This window comes from Ambystoma mexicanum, chromosome 1p, assembly GCF_040938575.1.
Source record: "Ambystoma mexicanum isolate Mex_15411 chromosome 1p, UKY_AmexF1_1, whole genome shotgun sequence".
Taxonomy (NCBI): Eukaryota; Metazoa; Chordata; class Amphibia; order Caudata; family Ambystomatidae; genus Ambystoma; species Ambystoma mexicanum.
Window position 1 is genome coordinate 1,016,111,252 of NC_090921.1, and position 20,299 is coordinate 1,016,131,550.

Consider the following 20,299-nt stretch of genomic DNA (forward strand, 5'->3'; position numbering starts at 1 on the left):
GGATGGGGCGTCCTGGTTGTTATTTTGTGAGAGAAAGAACTCAGGAAGCCAGTTCGATCACCCTCATCTTCTTAACACTCTCTCTTCCTTTGGATTCAAAGGCTCTGTACTCAACTGGCTATCCTTTTACCTCTCCTGCTCTTTTACTGTTTCCTGGGGAGGCCGCTCCTCTCCTACCCAGCCTCTGGAATACGGAGTACCCCAAGGCTCGGTGCTTGGCCCTTTCCTATTGTCACTCTACACCTCCCTCCTTGCCCCTGTTATCTCCTCATTTGGCATCACTCACCATTCTATGCTGATGACAGGCAGCTCTTCTTTCCTTCTTTCCCTTCTCTCCCGACCTCCAACTTAAACTCTCTTCCTGTCTTACTGCCATTAAAAACTGGATGTCTTCTCGCTTTCTTTCACTTAACACTGACAAAACCAAAGTAGTTTTCTTCCCCTCCAATTACCTTCCGCCTCCCTCTCCTCCTCTTTTCATTCATTTTCCTCCTTCTAATCTTCCTTTCTCCGCCCACGCTCACAATTTAGGCATTCACTTTGACTCCTCTCTCACTTTTTCCCATCATATCTCTCTCACCTTTCGTGCCTGTCGCTACCACCTCTTTAATATTCACAAAGTCCGCCCCTCTCTTACTTTCCATGCAACTAAACTTTTAATCTCCTCCCTTATATTCTCTCGCCTCTTCTACTGCTCCTCCTTACTCTTTGGTCTACCTACTTCGCATCTTGCCCCCCTCAAATCTATCTACCATTCTGCCATCTGTCCCCTCTGTCTCCTCACCTCCCGAGACTCCATCTCTGCTTCCCTATCCTCCCTTGGCTGGCTTCCCTTTCACTCCCAACTTAAATTTAATTTTCTCTGCCTAGTCTTCAAATCTTTCCACGGTCTCGCTCCCCCTTATCTCTCTTCCCTTCTCTCTTTCTACACTCCCTCTCGCTCCCTTCGCTCAGCTGACCACTTCCTTCTCACTGTTCCTCCTTCCCCTTGTGCCTCCTCCCGTTTCCGTTCCTTCCAACTCCTAGCCCCCCTGCACTTGAACTCCTTACCTCTCTCAATCCGCTCTATTCCTACCTTTTTCCTCATTCCGCACGTCCCTTAAATCTCTCCTTCTCCATTCCCTCCCATGAAAACCCTCCCCCTTTTTGCTCCCCCTCCCCCACGCTCCCCCTCTTTCCCCATAATCATCTCCCTCCACTTCCCCCTCCACCCCATTGTCACCCCTTTACCCCTTCCATTTCCCTCCGCCTCCTCCTCCTCCTACCTATCCCTCCCTCTTCCTCCCAGCTCTACTGCACTACTCTCCCTCTTCCCTTCTGTCTAATTGCTCTACATACTGTTTTGTTGGTCTGATTCAAAACTGTCATTTGCTTCTACTGTTACTGTTATTTTGTTATTGTTAAATGTATACTGTTGTTAAAATGTGCAGCGTTATAGAGTAAAGAGCTATATAAACTTAATAAATACAATGCAATAGTTTTGGGACTTGATTATGTGTAAAAAGGATCTTCCTCAGTTTATCTCCCTTATCCTTTTGAATTCTCAGGTCGATGTCCGTGACCATCTTGCATTGTTTTCCTGTGGCCTTGTTGATTTTACAGCCTTTCAGATCTCGCCCCAGCAGCCTCGGTTTCTCCGCTTCATCCAACATCATAGAAAAGACTGCTCTGGAATGGTTTTTGATTGCAGCAATGTCATTCCTTTTTTTGTCGCAAATCGCTCAATGTGAGTTCCTTTCTATACGCCAGATCAAGTACGTATTCCAGAATGAATAAAGCAAATGAGTCCTTCAACTGGTTAATCAATGCAGGAGAGTATGAAATTCCACGTGCACATGCTCTTCCACCTGTCTGCTGTGGAGACTCTTCCCCCGGACCCCATCTGGATTTATGTCACAGGCGTCTTTCTCCTCGTGTAAATAGAAGACTTTGTTCTTGTGTTGTCAGAGATTGCATCCCAGTGGTAGTTGACTTAGTGTCTTTCCTTAGACATGTGAGTGGTTTTAATTGTTCCCAGATGTATTGAATTTGGGCACTTCTTTCACTAAACCTCTGGATCATTGTGTTTGCAGCCAACCTCTCGATTGTTCTCTTCGGACTCTGTGCAGGTCTACCGGCAGGTAATGGGTGAGCATCCATTGATCCTAAAGGGGGCCTGTCCAGCTCTCTCACTCATATCACCTTGGCCGTTTTCGGGGAAGGTACCACTTTCATGTAGGTTTTTAATCACTTGGAGGTTTGTCGAGGTACTAAGCACGGAGTCCTTTGTCCCTCCTCCCGTAAGGACCGTCAGACAGGCCTGTGCATTGTGGAGCGGCATTTATGCGTTTATGTGAGGCCGAATGACCTCCCCGTTATCCGTTGCAATCTCATTGCTAGTCGTCTGGGTTTCCATTGGTGTCATGTTCATGTGGGGAACATTGCTGCAAGCCATCACTAGAGAAGGTGGCCCGCTCTGCCTGGTTTCCTGTATTTACTATTTGCGACCAACCGTCTAGTTTAATTCTGTCGGTTATTTGTTCCACTTCGGGATTTGTCGTCTTTTTCTTGCCAAGCGCCTTCCTTGTTGCCGAGTTCCTAGCTTTGTCTAGAGTTCTCTTTTTTCTTAGTTGTTCTCCCCTGTTTCTCCCTCCCACTGCCTCTTTGTCTCTCTTGATTTCTAGCGCTGTTTGAGGTTCCAGGGGCTTCGCTCATTGGCTCTCCCTCTTCCAATAACCGTTGCTTGGGACATCTTGTCCTTGTTCTGAGATTGCATAGTCCTTGGGCCTGTGGTCTGACTAGAAGCCAGTGCCAGGATGTTCTGGTTCATACCTTCCTGGTCAGCTATTGTCTGTTTATTTACACTGCCTGAACCTCCACTCCGTAGTTCTTCCATTTTTAGGACCAGCTCACTCAGCATCAGCGTGTGGGCCCATACTTAGGCCCTGATTCACAGAACTTTTTCCTATGGGATTGCGCCATTATAAAACACTTTCATGAATCAGGCCCTTAGTCTTAAAAATTCTCGTACAAGTACACAAACACTTAGTACAGAGTTCAGGCCCTAGATAGAGGATGATGTTAACTTTATTTGTTCATCCATGTCCTTCAGGGTGTGATGCATTTCTGGCCTGATTCTCTCCATAGATGGTGACAACTATGTGATTCTGCTACCAGATACAAGTTCAGTGAGTAGCGTGGGAGTGCCAAACTGCAGTTCACCTTGGATGGATGAGAGTGAGCCATCTAATAATTGATCCGAATTGATGGCATCTGCGTTCGGGTCCGGCAGAGCTGAGCATGCCAATAAACCCTTGGTTGCATCCAAGATAGTTTGATCATTCATTGCTTCTTCCACCATGGCTGTTAGGAAAGGTGGGACTTATCTCAGTGCTTGTCCTTGAAGTAGGGAAGAAATCTGTGATTTTCTGTCCAGCGATCGGGGTCATACATGCTAGGTTTAGGTCCTTACATTTGTCTTTTATTTTTGCGATTGACAGTGAGTCATATGGAGCACCCCCCATTGCTGCCTTAATGATCTTCACCATTTCCTCCTCTGATCGACCCTGTCATTTTTTCTCTCGTTTTGCTGTGGTACACTGCTGCCATTGCTATAGGGGACAAGAGATATATTATTAATACTTCCTCATGGGTTAGCTGAGGTGAATCTCCTTCTTTTCTTGCTAATTCGAATGTGTTTGAGGAGCCTTGACTCCTGAGTGCATATTTGAATTTGCTTATGATCATTATCAGTGCAGATATGGCCTTATTAAGGCTGACAAGACAAGGAGGGCCCGTCTCAGTTCAAGCTCTATTAATGTGATTGCTATTCTTTTGCACTCTGGTCCTCCATAAAAGTAGGCGTATGCTCGCCCCGACCCAGGCAAACTGATTAAGTCCCTGGCCACAGCGCATCAATAGATTACAAACGGCAAGGTTAGAGACGAGAAAAATAGTATCCAGTATGCCAATTAGACACTTCTCCCAATCAGTCTGTGTGGTCAAACACACCCTCTTTGGAGCGCAAATCAAATAGGCAGTTGGGCTCGCACAGGGCTCAGTGATCATATCCCCTGCTCCCCCCCGACTCACTGACGGCTCTTAGAGATCCACTATCCACTTTATTCACTGCCTGCATGCTGGTTGTGCAGGCTGTTCTGAAAATGCTCAGATCGCTCTCCGCTTTCTGTTTTGTGGTTGTCCTGCCAAGCCTCTTCTTACTCCAATTCACTTCCCAGGAGAAAAAGCAGGTCGCAGGAGTACAGCATCATGCCGCCTCGTGGCCTCGCAGACCCTTTCCACAGCAGAGCGCTTTCTACTTTCCCAGAAATCCGCTCCTGCTGCTATCACCGTTAGTGTCGAAACACTGGGGACTTTCACTTTAGTGCCCTGTGATATGATATGGCATTTATAACTCATCTATACACAAGGGTTTGAAGGCGCGACGAGTGTTAAGATGGATTTCTGAACTCGGACCTGGAGCGGCAGAGGTTTAGAAGGCCAGCCTAGTTTCTTCGAACAGGGTAACCTCTGGACAAGCCAGACCAATCAGGGTAGCGATGGCGGCGGTGAAGACTAAGTCTCAAGAGGGGTGAGTGTGACTGAAAGACCTCAATGAGCGCACAAAGCAAGGACACTTACAAATTACTCCAGACAGGTGTTATATTAAAAATATAGACACATTTATTACAAGGCCTTTGTAACATTGACCATAGCAAAGAATCACAATAATACGAAAGTAAACCAGCACATCATAATCAATACAATATATATACAAGACCGAGGGGTCTAAGGAGTTAGGAGCACGTAATATGTAGACCACCTAGATGGGGAGGAAAACAGGCAGTGCAGGTAATCATTAGACCCAGTTCAACATCTGAAATACACCTAACTAGGAGGAAGTCCGAGCCCTGCGAAGAGAGGAACCTTGTGCTCAAAAGTACCTGCTCGCGCTGGTGCCAGTGGACAAAAGAGGGCCTCTTCAAGGATATCAGGCAGTTCAGGAAGGTGAATGAAGCGATGCAGAACAAGTCCCCCACTACTCAAGCAAGGCCTCCACTTGTGGTCAGAGGCAGGGTGAGAGTGCGGGATAGAGTCGCTATATTGCAACAGCTGTAGAAAAGAAACGGGCTCCTGCGTGAGGGGCCACCGGTTGGGGTATGGACTACTCACCGGTCCCCGACGCAGGCAGACCCAGACTTCTCCAGTTCAGTTCTCGTTGCTGGCAGGTTCAGCTGCGATCATCAGGACGTCTCGACACCATGTAGATTCTTTGTAGCAGGATGCAGGGTCGAGGGTGTCCCAAATGCAGCGGACGTGCAGCACAGTTGTTACCACAGCAGGGCAACACGGCAACCGCGTTTACTCTGGTCCGGGCGCACTCGTCTCATTTCAGACCTGGTAATGCCAAGTCAACGAAATTTGGTGTGAGGGTGCTGTGGACGCAGAGCAAGCAGTAGACCAAGTTTCGAGTGCTTCCCCAAAATGACAGCGGTGACAGAGCAAAGCATCCTGCATAAGCTGGTCAGCCCACTGGTTGGCCCAGGGTCACTTCCGAAGAGGCTTACTTGCAGGGTTTGATGAAGGTGCCGGGAATAGTTGATCCCACTATTCCAATGGGTCGAAGCGCCTTCGCAGACCTTCTAGGACGATCAGATGCAGAGGTGTCTCGCAGGAGGACAGCGGCTCAGGGTGCCAAACCTTCAGCAGGTCACCATCGGTTCCTCAACTCAGCTTCTTGTTGCAGGATACTTGTCTCCTTATCCCTTGTTCGGTGTGAACTCAGGTGATCGACATGGTAGTGGTGTTTTCAGCCTCCTCTTATCCAAAGTTCCCGTCGCGCCAAAACAGAGAGGACCCAATGGGAGATCTGCTCACAGACACTCACACGATACGTGGACCTATCACGGACCACGGTGGTCCCAGGCATCCAGGACATTCTAGACTCTCTGGCACCCAGGATGTGTATTGGGAACAGACACCCCAGCCCACATCCTGGAGGCACACACAAGGCATGCAGAAGCCTGCGAAAGCTTTGGGGTTTCACGGGAAAGTGCATGACCAAATAAGGACGGCCCCGGGTCGGCTCGACCTGGGGGAAGGTGAAGGTGAAGGGGCAAGACGGTCAGCGGACAGGACAAAGAACCTCGTGGCATGGCCATTTTGGGAGCCAGGCCACCTATTTGTGCCAAACGCGGTAAGCGCGGTTAACATGGCAAAAAAAAGGTTCAAAACACAAGAGAAATGATAGCTGCCACAAGTCCTGTCCGTGTCACAGTTCATAATAAGTCCAGCGAGAGTGGTTAGGGCCTTTGGAATGACTAGAGACCCAAGAGTGCGGTAAAGTAAGTTACTGTGCACTCTTGTTTCATGTTGCACAAAAGCTGCAACATGAGGAAAGGACTAAGGGAAACAAAGTCTCCCAGTACTGACTGTCTTAAGGGCATGTCAGTTTCGCCATAAGAATTGAGCGAAAGCACAGAGGAGTGCGGCGGAAGCCTTCGCTTCTCTGGCAAAGTCTAGATCAGGGTGTAGAAAAGCAGCAAAAAGTTTGGGGGTTGCCACATGGAGGGAAAATTACATACAATTAAGAAATCTTTCCTAACAACGAGGCAAGGGAGCGGGAACAGAGGGAAGAGAGAGAAAACGATCTTACTAGGCCAGGTGACATTGAGATTGCACAAGTTCAGGGGAGGGGGAAAGGGTAAGTGCGGGACGGGGAATGGGAAGGGGGCAGTGCAATAAATAGAATCAACGGTAAAGAATAAAATAAATAATGGGTAAAAGTGCGGCAAAATAGTGGCAAGTGCAGGAGTATGTACAGACATCAAGTGTCAAGAGCTGGTGGTGACTGTAGGGATACAGAAACAGCCCCCAAGCGCAGGGGTGGCCCGGGCGGCAGTGCAGGTGTGCAGCTGGCAGGGGAGGGGACCTGGGCTTGAGATCAGAGGGTAGCCAGGTGCCCAGTGCAGTTTCAGTCAGGAGTTCAGCAGGGGAGAGGAGGAGAGAAAGCAGAAGCAAAGAGGAAGGTCTTGAGGTGCTTCCAGAACCAGAGATAGTTCTCCTCAAGTTTCAGGGAGACAGGGAGACTGTTCCAGAGGGAGGCCCCAGCCGAAGACAGATCTACCACCAACTCGTTGCTTGGAGATGCGACTGACCCTGAGGGAGTTGGAGGTGGATGAGTGAAGAGCTCGAGAAGGAAGATATTTAGGAAGAGAGAGTTGGAGGTATTGAGGCCCCAGGCCCTAGAAGGCCTTGTGGACAATGCGTGAGGAACTGCAGGCAACTGCCTGCTCTGCTTCTGCTTTACTGGTGCTCAGAGCAGGCTGGATGTTGACCCTTCCTCACATCCTGCGCATTTTCTCGAACTCCTCCTCATCAAAGCAACAGTTTTGATTGATTGATTGATTTGTTATTTATTATGCGCCTATACGCAAGTGTTTCAAGGCGCAACAAGGCAAGCGAGGGGCAACAAAGGGAGGACAAGACAAACAATCTTACTAGGCCTAGTGTCATTTAGATCGTGCTAGCGCGCAACAAGAAGTGCAGGGAAGAGGGTACAGGGAGAAGTGCACCCAGGGCAGTAGGGCCCTGAGTTAAGTGCAAGGAAGGCTGGGACTACAGGGGGCAATCCCAGCCGGTAGTGCAAGGTAAGCCAGGTAGCAGTGCAAAGTGGGCCAGGTGGCAAGTGCAGGCGGACTGGTCGTGGTTAGCCTGGTGACTTGTAAGAATCAGAGGACACTGAGCAGCCAGACAGCAGACGGATCATGAGCAAGGGTAGGTTAGCAGGGGAGAGGGAGCGAGAAATTAGAGAGCAGATCTTCATGGATGTTCAGGAGTGCAGTTTCTGTGCCTCTTTCTGCTCTGAAGCCAGACTGATGGTCATGGAGACAATCAACAGATTCAGTGTGGAGGGTTAGCTAGGAGATAGCCAACTTCTCCAGGAGTCTGCCCAGGAAGGGAGTGATAGAGATCATCAGGTGATAGTTTGCTGGAATGGAGAGGTCGGCAGAAGGCTTTTTCAGTAAGAGGTGCTTGAGAAGAGATGGGAAAGATCCAGTGGCGAAAGAGTGATTACAGAAATTGGCCAGGGCTGGAGCGAGAGAACCAATGTTGTCCTTAATGGTCCTGGAGGAGCAGGGAGTCACCTGTTTGGATGAGACTTTCATAGACTGGAATTGTATGGCAACATCATCAGGTGTTACTGGAGAGAGGGAGGAGAGAAGGAGGGGCGGGGGTGACCAAGGAGAGCCTGAGATGGAGAGTCTGTATTGCCTTTGGAGCAGGCCAGTTTGTCAGAGGGTGTACCGAAGCTCCCTACTTCTGTTCAGCTACTCTGCACATTTTTCAGAGTGGCCAGATCGGGGTCATACCAAGAGTGGCACTTGGTGGCAGGTTTCAGGCAATTCCTTATGACAGGGACAAGGATATCCAGAGTGTTAGAGATAGAAAGGTGAAGGTTGGAAAGGGCAGTGTCAGGATGGGACTCAGCCACAGGAGTAGGTTGGGGAGAGAAAGTGGAGGGAAAGGCAGCCACGGACACTCACGTCATAGGTCAAATGACCATTAAAGAAGGTGGCAGTGCTGGGTGGGCCTTTGTCAAGGGGACAGGAAGCTTCAAGTAAGAAGAAAGTGGTCAGTCTAGGAGAGAGGAGTAGTGAGAGGATTAGAGAGGGGAATGTTTGAAGAGATGAGAATACCCAAGGTGTGTCTGCCAGAGTGAGTCAGACCAGAGGGTAGAATGAACAGGGAAAGACAATCGCATAGGTTGTGAAAAAGCCCAGAGGAGTCTGGGGAGTCCAGGTGGATGTTGAGATTCTCAAGGAGGAGAAGCTGGGAGGAAGAGGAAAGGAGAGAGGAAGTGAGGTCAGCCCATTCAGAGAGGAGGAGGGAGAACAGGAGAGATGGAGAGCTTGCAGACCAGGCATTCAAAGGAGGGATAGATCTGAGTGGGAATGATGGAAGCACATATCCAATCAGGCGACTCAGCCTCTGGGACTATTGGGCCTGGGCTCAGAGAGGATCTTGTAGCTCTCAGGGAGGAGTGTGCCAAAACTTGTGACAGAGCTGGCCTTGAATCATGTCTCAGGAAGAGTGAGAACATCTAGGTCCAGGAGTTTGAGGTGGCAGATGTCAGAAGCGTGTTTGACAGCAGAGTAAGCGTTCAGAGTAGCCACGTGGAGCAGGTTGCCACTTTTGAAAGACTTCCGAGCAGGGGTACAGGGGAGAGGAGTACCTTTCTGAAGTGGCAGAGGAGCCAGAGAGGTGGAAGGAGAAGGCGACAGAGGAGTCAGAGAAGTAGTGGATAGCAAGGGAGCCAGTGAGGTGGAGGACGGAGGTGTCAGAGGAGCCAGAGAGGTAGTAAATGGCAAGGAAGCCAAATGGGTGACGGCCGGAGGTGGCAAAGGAGCCAGGGGAGAGGTAGCTGGCAAGGGGGCCATAGGGGCGGTAGATGGCAAGAAAGTCGAAGTGGTGTCGGACGGAGGGGGCTGAGGGGTCAGAGAGGTAGTATATGGCATAGGAGCCAGAGCAGTAGTAGAAGAAGGAGGTGGCAGAGGAGCCAGAGAAGTGGTAGAAGGAATAGCAGGAGAATGAAGGAAGTTGAGGGAGGCGCCTATCAAATAGTAGGAGATTGGGCTGAGGGCCCATCGACCATGATGGTGCAGTTTAGATAGACATTAATGATGATTCTGGAGGAATGGAAGGAGGCCAAGAGGACCTCCCACCGGGTGCCACCATTAATGGTAGAAGAGGAGGAAGGAGAGAGAAGTGTCACCATAAGAAGGAACGACAAAGAGGATGTCAGTGAGAATCTGTCTGGAGGGAGCAATGACATAGCGGTCAGCGATGGGAAGGCCTGGATTGGAGGCCAGGGTGTCCTTCTTGAGCTTCTTCTTTCCTTAGTGAGAAGAGTAGGCTAGGAGATAGAAAAGCAGTTAGAGAAGATGGGGTAAATTCAGAGCACCATAGCGGGTGTGATAGAGGAAAAAGAAAGGGCATGCGGGAGGAGGAGAAGAGAAGGAAACACTACACAGAGCTACGCCATACAGAGTGCACAAGGAGGGGATTTGGAAAAAGGGGGGTAAACAGAGGGAGCAACAGGCAACAACAGAGTGCAGACAGAGACAAGTAAACAAGGGCAGGAACTGGCAGTGAGTGGAAACAGCGGTGAGAGCCGACCAGGGTGAGCTCAACCTAGAGAGGAAAAACGGCTTGAAGGGCAAGAATAGTGGTCACAGAGTAAGAGGGAACCTAGAGAAGAAGAGAAAGGCCTAGTGGACACAGCAAACCATGTACAAGCACACCCCAGAACACTCGGCTAGACGAGAAATACAGAGAATTCAAGAGAATGCAAAGGAAAGTGATAGCATCCAATACATTCACCTAGCAGGAAAAAATGCTGAAAAATGTGGGAGAATGCAGAGAAACAGTGATGGAGGCCAAAACATTCACCTAGAAGGGAACAAAATGCAGAAGATTCTAGTGAAATGCAGAGACAGTTGCAGAGACACAGAAAACAAAGTACGACTACCCGGGAGAGGGACAACCAAATTGATGCGTAGAGACAATGCAGGGTGAGATTCAAATTGAAATGGAAGTAGGCACGAGGTAGCGCAGTTTAGTAGGGCACAGTAATGGCTGTGCCCCTGGCCTGCACCTGGCCTGCACCTGTCTTACCTTGCGGTCGCTGTTGGTCGATGGCTGCACTGCAGGCTCGCACTCTGCGTTCCGACCCCTTTGTCGGCAAACACCTGCGTCGCACAACACCACAGCCTTGTCCTTCTAAATGCTGAACGCTGCATGCTGCAGCCAAAACACAACTGTGGGCAACTGACTGCTCTGCTGTGGCCCAGAGCAGGCAGGATTTTGAACCTTCCTCACATCCTACACGTTTTCTCGAACTTCTCTTCAAAACTGCAGGTACTGCTGAACGCTGAATGCTGCAGCCAAAACTCAACTGCGGGCAACTGCCTGCGCTGCTACCTTTTCCGCATTCATTTATTCTTGTTCTTTGTAGTGATTTTAGAAGAAATAATCAACTGTATTTTTATCAGCCTAATCGCACACAAAATCCTATAGCTTCATCAGTGAGGGGTAGCTTGAGTCCATAGGATCAACCATACTGAAGAACAAGAAGGCAGAAATGCATCTGGTGTTGCCTCTTCTATGCAAAAAGGACTGACCGGGCTGGGAGTTCGATCTAATTTTAAGGTAGCTGATCTTATTCTGTGAGGGAACAGTGGATGGCTGAAGTAAATAGCTTTCGAGGCAAAGTTGCATGCATTCTCATCACAACATTTATTATGGCATATGATTGGCATCCTGAGTGAGTCTTGTTTCTCCTGTAGATGGTGGCTTTATTGGAAAGTATTAAGACCTGGCCCTGACTGAAACTTACTTCTTATTAATTACGAAAGAAGTACGACATGTAATTGAGACCCAGCCTCAGAATTGTTTCTCGTTGCCAACCATTGTTAACAATTGGGCTTAAAAATTCAAGTTGCAACCAGTTCTCCACATGCACACACTGTACCATTTCTTACTCTCCAAAACTCAATTATCACTCGCAAGTGGCTAGTGGTGAGTGTCAATTTTCAGTCCTGTTAAAGCAATGCCAAAACACTACTGCCTGGACTGAGACTTGTTTGTCAGTGGCTAGTGGAGGCCTGAGTCCAAATCCTAATATTAGGTGATTTTTATACCATAGTCCTGTTTCACATTGGCAAATGCATGACTGGTCAAAGCTGCTGAGTTTCTGACCATAAACCGTGCCTTATTAACTCTTGTCCCCCTTTTGCCTTTTCTTTCAGCCTCTTGCAGAGACTATGAATGGTCACTTGTCTACATGGCCAGCGTTTGGTGCTGGCCAGACCATCTTGGAAAAGCGGAAACCCTGCACTGCTCCAGATCCAAGAACCTTGAGGTGAGATGTAGATTAGTAGAGGACCCAAACCTGATCAGGCTAACCATTGTGTTGCCCACAGGTGATCATAGATAATTTGGATAGAAAAGAGCTTGGCTTGGCATGCTATAGGTTCACATGCTTAAATATGCTAGGCATTGGTGTGGGCATGGGAAATCACAGGATGTGTTGCCATTAACTCGGTAAGTTTTCATGTATTTCGAACTGAAGTGCTAACCATCTTGTCTTGATGTCGTTTAAGAGGTCATAAATGGCCCTACTCCACCTATTGCGATTCTTGTACTCAGTTCTTCTATCACAATTTAACATTTTAAGATTACTCTATTAGACAGAATTTTGGAGTATTACAATAGTTTTCTTTTTCCCTGGTATGGACCTCAATTTCCATTGTGTTGTATTCATTAAGGCACACGTAAAGCTTCCATTTTTACATCATTTTTAATTTATGTGACAGCCTTTCTGGTCATTTACCTTTTTCTTTGCCATTATTCTTGTAGCCATGATGGTGTAGAACCATTTCAGGCTCGGTGCCTCATTGAGACAAATTGCATCCTCAGACCAGCATGATAGTCAGACCTGCCATGTGAACATATAAAGGGCAAATAGAAGTCCTGTGGCCAGTTTTCAAGACAAACTGTTAAGGGAAACGCTCTTTTGTGCTATTGTCGTATGAAATGCTGCGTACTGCCATGACTGCCCATGGGATGGTGGGACTGGAAAAAAAATAGGACTCTGCAAAAAATGTTCTACCATTGTTTTTTTTACGGGTCACTGGCCATGGCCTTTGGCCATGTCCACTGTATATTTTAAAACACTACCGGCCAGTGGCCATGGCCAAAGGCCGTTTCCTTCGTATGTTTTCCCCCGATATTCTTCTTTGGACCTGCTAGGTGGACACAGTCTTTGGCCGTGGCCACTCCATGTCTTTCGGGCCCACTAGCCACGGCCTTAGACCGTGCCCACCATATATTTTAAAACACTACCGTTTCGATTGGACCCACTACATGGCCACTTTCAGGCCCACTAGCCAGGGACTTCGACCGTGCCCACTCTATGTTTTAAAACATTGCTGAGCCACTAGGCGTGGCCTTTGGCGGTGTCCACTGTACATGTTCCCCACATATGTTTCTTTTGTGGCCACGTACATTTCTTTTGAACCACTAGCCAGGACCATATTGCACCTCTTAACATGTTGCCCCAATAGGTTACCCAACACTTCACTGTAAAATTCCACTTTTAATCTCATTTTTGTAACTCTCTCTTTTTTAAAAGTTTGTTTCCAAAAACCGTGGTTATTTCAGCTATAAACTATAAATAACCCTGAATATTTAAAAAAGTCTTTGCGTTTTTTTACATGTGACACACTTTCAAAAATAATCTTGAATATGGAAAAATAACCTTGAATATGGAAAAATAACCTTGAATATGGAAAAATAACCTTGAATACGCAAAAACGTTAGAGCTCTGAATTTGGTCCCCAGCCGGCCCCTCGCGCCTCAACTCCCCAATTGACCATGCTGTCCTCTTTTCCTACCTCCCCACCACTAGCCTGATGCTATTTCATTCTTATTCCTCCTCCAAGTGGCATTTGTTTTTACTTTTTTTGTTTTCCAATAACCTTGAATATTACCCCGACTGTTCGCTAATATCTCAAGTATCAGAAAAAAGAAAGATGGTAGCTTCTTCATTTCTAAAAAGTCTCTCTGCTGCAAAGCCCCATGCAAGATATCTCTATAATTTTGGTAGAAAGGGCATCCCCTTCTCTGTCAAATATTTGTCAAAGTACTGAACGCAACAACCCTAAATCCCAAATCCCCCATCGCCCATGAACTCGAGTAAGCACTTCATGCCCTAGTTATTTTGTACCGGGTCCAATTCCGTCCACCAGGTTTTCGCTGTGCGGTCCGGCAAAAACTGGCCTTTTCTGTCCCTGGGAAAATGAATGGGGACTAGGCTGAACGTTTTTTTTGTTTTGTTATCTTAATAACTTTTTGATTTTTTTTTTAATGGATGTTCCCAAAATTTCTGAACAAGCCGTCATACAAGTCAAACGTCGTTAGAAAATGACTTTTCGGATTTCCTATGGTACACAACATGCACTGTAATCACAGTGTGGTGACCGCCACACTATAATATACACATTTACATGCGCACCACCCACCTGTACACACTATCACAGCTATGTGCATGAGCTTGTATATATATATATATATATATATATATATATCTTTCGACTTTCTTGCATATCTTTGCGTGCACAAAAGCGTACACACACACCTTCAGAGCGAGCGAGATAGACCTAGATAAAAGTTTCATTTTTATGTATATTGTTTACCAATTAGTGCAGTGATGAAATGTGGTTGTGTTTACTTTCAAACAGGATGTGGCATCAGCTGGACAATGTCAGGCTTACAGTCCTCAACCTATTCTTATTACTATTTCCTCCCATCAACCACCATGTGTCCTCTGGTATCTTCCGAGCATGGGTTAGTGATCACCATCATACCTATCTTTGAAGAAGTTTACGGTTGATCAGAACAACATTGCCAACTACTGACCCATCTTTGTACTTATCCACTAGTCCTAAATCGTAGAGCTGCATGATTGTTAAGCGTATCACCATTTACTTGGAAATGCATGGACTTGTGACCCTCTACACTTAGGGTTATACTGCAGTCAAGTCACAAACTGTACTTACTACATCTCCAACTTCCTTATTAGTTTCAAGAAGCAACCAAAACGGCAGGAGCTGCAATATACAAGACCACTTTCATGAGATTACATTACAGCTGCTTATCACTTCGAACTTTCCTCTATCCTCACATTTCCTGATCTCTCTTCCACCTTAAAGACAGTTGATCACTCATCTCTCCTCACAACACTCACGTAGGTTTCCATGGCACTGTTCTTGCCTCTTACCATGTCAACCAATCCTTCTCTATGTCTTTCAGTACGGGAGCATTCTCCACCACTCCACTTCTAATAGGAGACATTCCAAGGTCTGTGCTTGAACCCTTCTTACTTCACCTTTTCACCTAGCAAACTCATTGCCGCCTTTTGCTTCTTGTATCCTTTCTGCACCCATCACTTTGTATTCTGTAACACAAAGCTTTTTGACCACATAAGGCATTATGTGAATTAATCGCGCATGTAGGCAAGTTTGGGCAGCGACAATCCCTTATTCCTCTAATAGCAAAGAATGATTTGGACATCGCATACAAATAAGGGTTTTGCTCATTCCATTTGATGACCGTACTCCTTTGAAAACAATTAGTGGATGAGTTTCTGAAAAGAGTAAAGGTAGAAACCGACACATCAAAGTCTATATCTGCCCATTATCTTTACAGTGTAATTTCAAGGGATCCAACTATAACACGGTGGGGCTTAACATAAGGAGTTCTACTCTCTCAAATCCTCAGCATCATTCTTATAATTACACACTTGTAGAAACTAAGGAGTGCCCAGGCATTATCAAGAGAGACAGGATTCCCACTGATGTCTTAAGATACGCAGACACAGCTAGAAGCAAAGATTCTAATCAATACTATCTCCTCTATAGATTCCTTCTCTTTTAAATTACCGGCCTTGGAAATTTTGAATCGCGCTCACATGGTGCAGGCCTGCCGGGTGGTGCCACTCATACCTGCGGTTCCACGAGGACATGCCTCGCACCTCCACTGGAATTGACGTTGCTCTGGGTAAAAGCGGTGCTGGCCGTCAAAGCCCTGCAGTTCTTTTTTTGAAACCACAGGTTATCACACTTAACAACACACTCAAAGCTGCTACTTCTAATGGGCAAGCAAGGTTAAATTCAGTTTTCATTTTTTATTTTTATTTAATTAGACATTTCTTTTGTTAAAATGAGTAAGAAACCGTCATTTTGAGGCCTGTAGCAAATTTCGTAGTGCTATTTCCATTATGGACATTAATCTTGGCCACTGCCACAGCAGCCAGGGTGTGGCATGCTGGCGCATGACATCCAAGATCAGACGGTTTCAGGAACATCATCTTCTAATGTCCCAGTAGAGGACTAACGAAAGGTGTTTGCCTCCAGAGGGCCACAGAGCGGGCTCACTCGGAGCACTCACGGGTGACAGAATCCGCCTGGAGCCCCTCTACAGGCTCCAAGAAGAGACATGAGAAGAGGTTGAACATAAGGAGTGATTCTCCTTCCTCCAAACATAGGCTCTCTAATAAGACCTGGACCAAGAAAAAGAAAAGGTAGATGGATGACTCCAACAGTGACTCCACTTTCTGGTAAGTGTTGACTACCATTGTTGAACTGCAGACACTGGAGACTTTGAGTCCTTTTTAAAGGAAGATTCTGGCAGTGTTCATGCTGATGAAATCCACCCCATACCATCACTTTGCTTGTTACATAGTTCAGATCTGTGTAAGACTGGATGCTGAATGACTCTACACCACCAGACATGAGTGAAAGGGTTAATTAGCTGAATAGTATGGGTGTGGAGCTGTTTGGCAGGAAATCTTCCACTGACTCTCTGGGGTCGATAGTAACTCCACTGAAGGGTCAGTAAGATGCTGGCTCTGGCGCGTTGCTGAAAACTCCAGAGGTTAGTTGGAAGTCAATTTACTTCAGAGTAGAGAATACGACCAGGTTGTTGCATAAGAAGGTGAGTAAGCTACTTGAGAGACAATGATTTTGATACTGGTCACTGGGAGGAACATCACCCCAGGGCCGGGATGGCTATGTGGAAAGGTCAGGTGAAATCAATGAGGTCTTAAAGGACCTCAAGGACACCAGTATCCTGGACATGTCACATGAAGTAGTCCTCAAGACAGAGCTAGGGAGTCCTAATGCTGAATTTGTGATTTAGGGTTGTTTTACCGCGGCTGAAATGTCCGCGATGGAAATTACCACATGAGAAATGTACGTTATACATAAATGTCCGTGCATTTCTCATGCGAACATCCGTGCTAAAACAACCCCAAATCCATACCGACACTAACCCCTGCCCACACCCCCACAATAACCCAAAACCCCACCCTCAACCTCCTACTTACCTTTCATCGCGACGTACTCTGTCCCTGCAACGCTGCTTCCCTTTCACTTGGTGATCGGGAACCGCCACTGCAGGGTCCTTTTTTTTGTTTTCTTCTTTTGTCTTTTGAGCAGTGTCCTTGCAGCCTTTTTTTTTTTTTTGGTCGGGTCAGCTGCGGGGTTGTCCCTCGCAACCCCAGCTTACTATAATGTATAGCATAGTGAGCGGGGTGTTGCGGGGGAAGCCCCTGCAACCACTGCAGCCTTCCTTTTCTTTTTTTTTTTACCTACCCCACCAAAAGACCTAATATTCATACCACAAAATTTTGAACTTTTGGTAGTTTGAACTTTTTGTACTATGTATATTGGGTCTTTTGGTGGGGTAGGTAAATTGGATTTGATCATTTTGGCCGAATCCGAATTTGTGTCATGCATGACCCTTATGAGGAGGACTGCTGGATTTCCGGGTGTTGTACTCTACAGACCATGGGGAGAAAGACAAACTCATGGATGTGGTGATATATATTTCAAAAGTACATATGTATCAGAGGGAACCCCTCTTATCTTTTATTTATTCGAACACAGGTCACATACTCACTTGTGGTTCATGCTGCAAATTCAAGGGGTACCCCAAAGCATTCACAACCTGGCTACTTCTAGTCTAAGAGAAAAGACGCCATAGCAAAGAACGTGTTCACCTTAGGCTTATTAGCTCTATGCTCTGTTAATGCAGCACCCACCCCAGGTCGATCCCCATTTTCCCTTTTGCAGATGGTAGAGAAGGCAATCTACCAACTACCAGTGGTAAGCAGAGAGGCGATAAGAGAAGTGGTCATGTGGTTGGATGTTATCCAGTTTGGCCCAGACACCATTGTTTTGGTAGCCAGGGGAACTCCATGAATCTCTAGGCATCATGGTTGGATGCGTTTGTTGGGTTTCTCACCCACTGTCCAGACATGTACTTTAAAGGGGCAAACATTTTGAGGACACATTTGACAATACCCTGGAGAAATGCAAGGAATCTAGACAAACAGCTGTTCCTTGCACCTGGTGGCTAACCCAAAGTCATTATTTGTGGCTATGCAATATGAAGACATGCTGGCCAACTCTCAGAAAAAAAATATCCTGCAATGGTACTGCGATGAGAAATCAGTCAAGCAGGAGACTCTTTATGGCCAAAGGCCAGTTAAAGAAAACTGCTTAACCCAATGCTTCAAAGGGGACGGTGGCCCAAGGGAAGTCACTTTGAAGTGACATCAACTCATGTAACACCGGTGTCGGAATAGTATCGGTGAACTTTGAAGAATTGAGATCTGTTACCCAGGTTTAGTCAGTCCTGCTGATTGTAGAAAAGGGTTCACATCCTCCTTTTTTTGACTTTTGCCACAGACTGTCCGCATTTGTGCGAAAGACAGCAGCTTTACAAAAGGGTGCTCCTTTTTGAGGTAGAGTAGTCAAAGAAGGAAACCAAACCAGGTTTTATTCAAGATACTTTCTAATTTCAGCAAGGTGAACCACGAAAACTAGAGGCCCATTCTGAATCTGCACGTCCTAAACAAGTTCATTAGCATAGGCCAGTTCAAAATGGTGACATTGGCTGAAGCGTTGGATGACTGGATGGTATCACTGGATGTACAGGCCACATATTTTTAAATGTCTATCCTGCCAACACACAGGAAGTTTACTGCATTTCATGGTCAGAGTTTAGCACTGGCAGTTCAGGGTGGTGTTGTTCTGGCTGACAATTGCTCCAACAATGTTCACCAAAGTTATGGCTGTCCTGGCATCCCCTTTGCAGTTGGCAGTTGTAGCATTCTCCTACCTCAAAGAATCGCTGGTGAAATCATCTTTCGGGACAGTGCGCTGTCCACTCCCAGACCAAAGGACTGCTCCACACCCTCAGAAGTTCATTAAACATCAACAAACCAAACCTGACCTCTACCAATTGATAGAGTAAAAAGCCAGCAGGACATCAGTTGCCTCTGTGACTACCTAGCCAACATCCAGTCCTGGATGCTCCAATGCCTACCTCAAACTTTAACCCATCCAAGATGAAATTCCTCTATATCGGTCCCCATGCTAAATAAAAAAATTGACCAGCAGTGGCTCAATGATATGCGCCTAGAAGGATTTGATCCACAACTCTCAGATTCAGCAAAATCCTTTGGCATCCCCATTGAAGGGAGCCTGTCCTTTCAGTAACACATTGCCAAGAACCCCCAAATGACCTTGCTCCAAATCTCCATCCTTCGCAAAATCAAACTCTTCATCCTGCTGGAGGAATTCCTGACAGTAGTGTAGGCCCTTGTTTTCTTGCACATCGATGGGGGAAAGGCCTTCGTCACAGGGCTTCCAGCCACCCACTTAGCTCCCGTAAAAGCAGTCCACCATGCTGCAGCACAACTTATTACAGATGTGTGGAAACTTGACCAAATCACCCCTGTCCTACATGAACTACATTGGCTTCCTCTACAGGCCAGAATACTGTTCAAGACTGCATGGATCATCTACAAAGCATTCAGGAGTAGAACATCAGCGTGCCTGGCAGCTTACCTTTACATATCTGGTAGCACACACTCCTAATGCAACAAATGGACCAATCGGCTCGAATCATAACTCTCCCTCAAAGAGAGGACCCGCAAACATTCCTTCTCTTGTCAATCACCCACTCTTCGGAACTCGATCCCGGTATCGGCTAGGAATGCTGCCACAATTCTCCAATTTTGCAAATCTCTCAAAATGTTACTTTTTCAACAACACCTGACAGAGGACTAATCTCAGTGGATGTACAGACTGATGCACAGACCATAACCCACAGTACTCTGCAACTGTAAGGAAATGCCAGCCCATACATTGGTTACCCAGACCCTGTACTGCGCTCTGCTGCTCTCGAGCTAGGTCCGCTCTTTACACAATAAAATAAAAAACTGAATAGGGGTGGTGCTTGACATGACATTGATGAGTGCCTTTTGTGATGAATCCATTGGACCCATCGCTGTTTTCCCAGCAGTGTCCTCCTCCTATGTGGCCAGGAGACAGCAGCCGCTAGCTGATCCTAATCCTGGGGGCAGCTGCAGGAGGGTGGATCACATGGGAGGAGACAGCTTGCGGGGAGACGTCATGACTTCACTGGAGGAGCCTCAGCATCTCCCCCTTTCCCATGAGGAAGACCCCCTTATTCCCAAGACCCTTTTCCATGAGGAAGACCATGTGATGCCCCATACCCTCATGGCATACTGTCAGATAAGTGTTCCTTCTGGTGGGAGAAGTGAATCCGCTTCTTCTTATTTTAATGGCCAAACACGAAACCATGACAGTAACTCACACTGATCAAACATAACACCTTTTTCTTCTAAGGTTGCATATTGTAAAACCAGTAAGCAGAACTATTCCAA

At 46.8% G+C, this 20,299-nt stretch overlaps 1 protein-coding gene across 4 annotated transcripts in view; it reads left to right on the forward strand.

The window, feature by feature from the left end:
- The window catches only part of TSNAXIP1 (translin associated factor X interacting protein 1), a 1,023,806-nt gene that overhangs the window by 325,437 nt on the left and 678,070 nt on the right, over nt 1-20,299 (forward strand). For 3 of the 4 annotated variants that reach the window (XM_069655260.1, XM_069655269.1, XM_069655286.1), the window contains one exon: nt 11,790-11,902. In XM_069655260.1, coding sequence (XP_069511361.1) covers nt 11,790-11,902 — 113 coding nt within the window. Of the gene's footprint in view, nt 1-1,547; nt 1,727-11,789; nt 11,903-20,299 lie in introns of those variants that run through there. The other variant, XM_069655278.1, reaches the window with a different exon arrangement.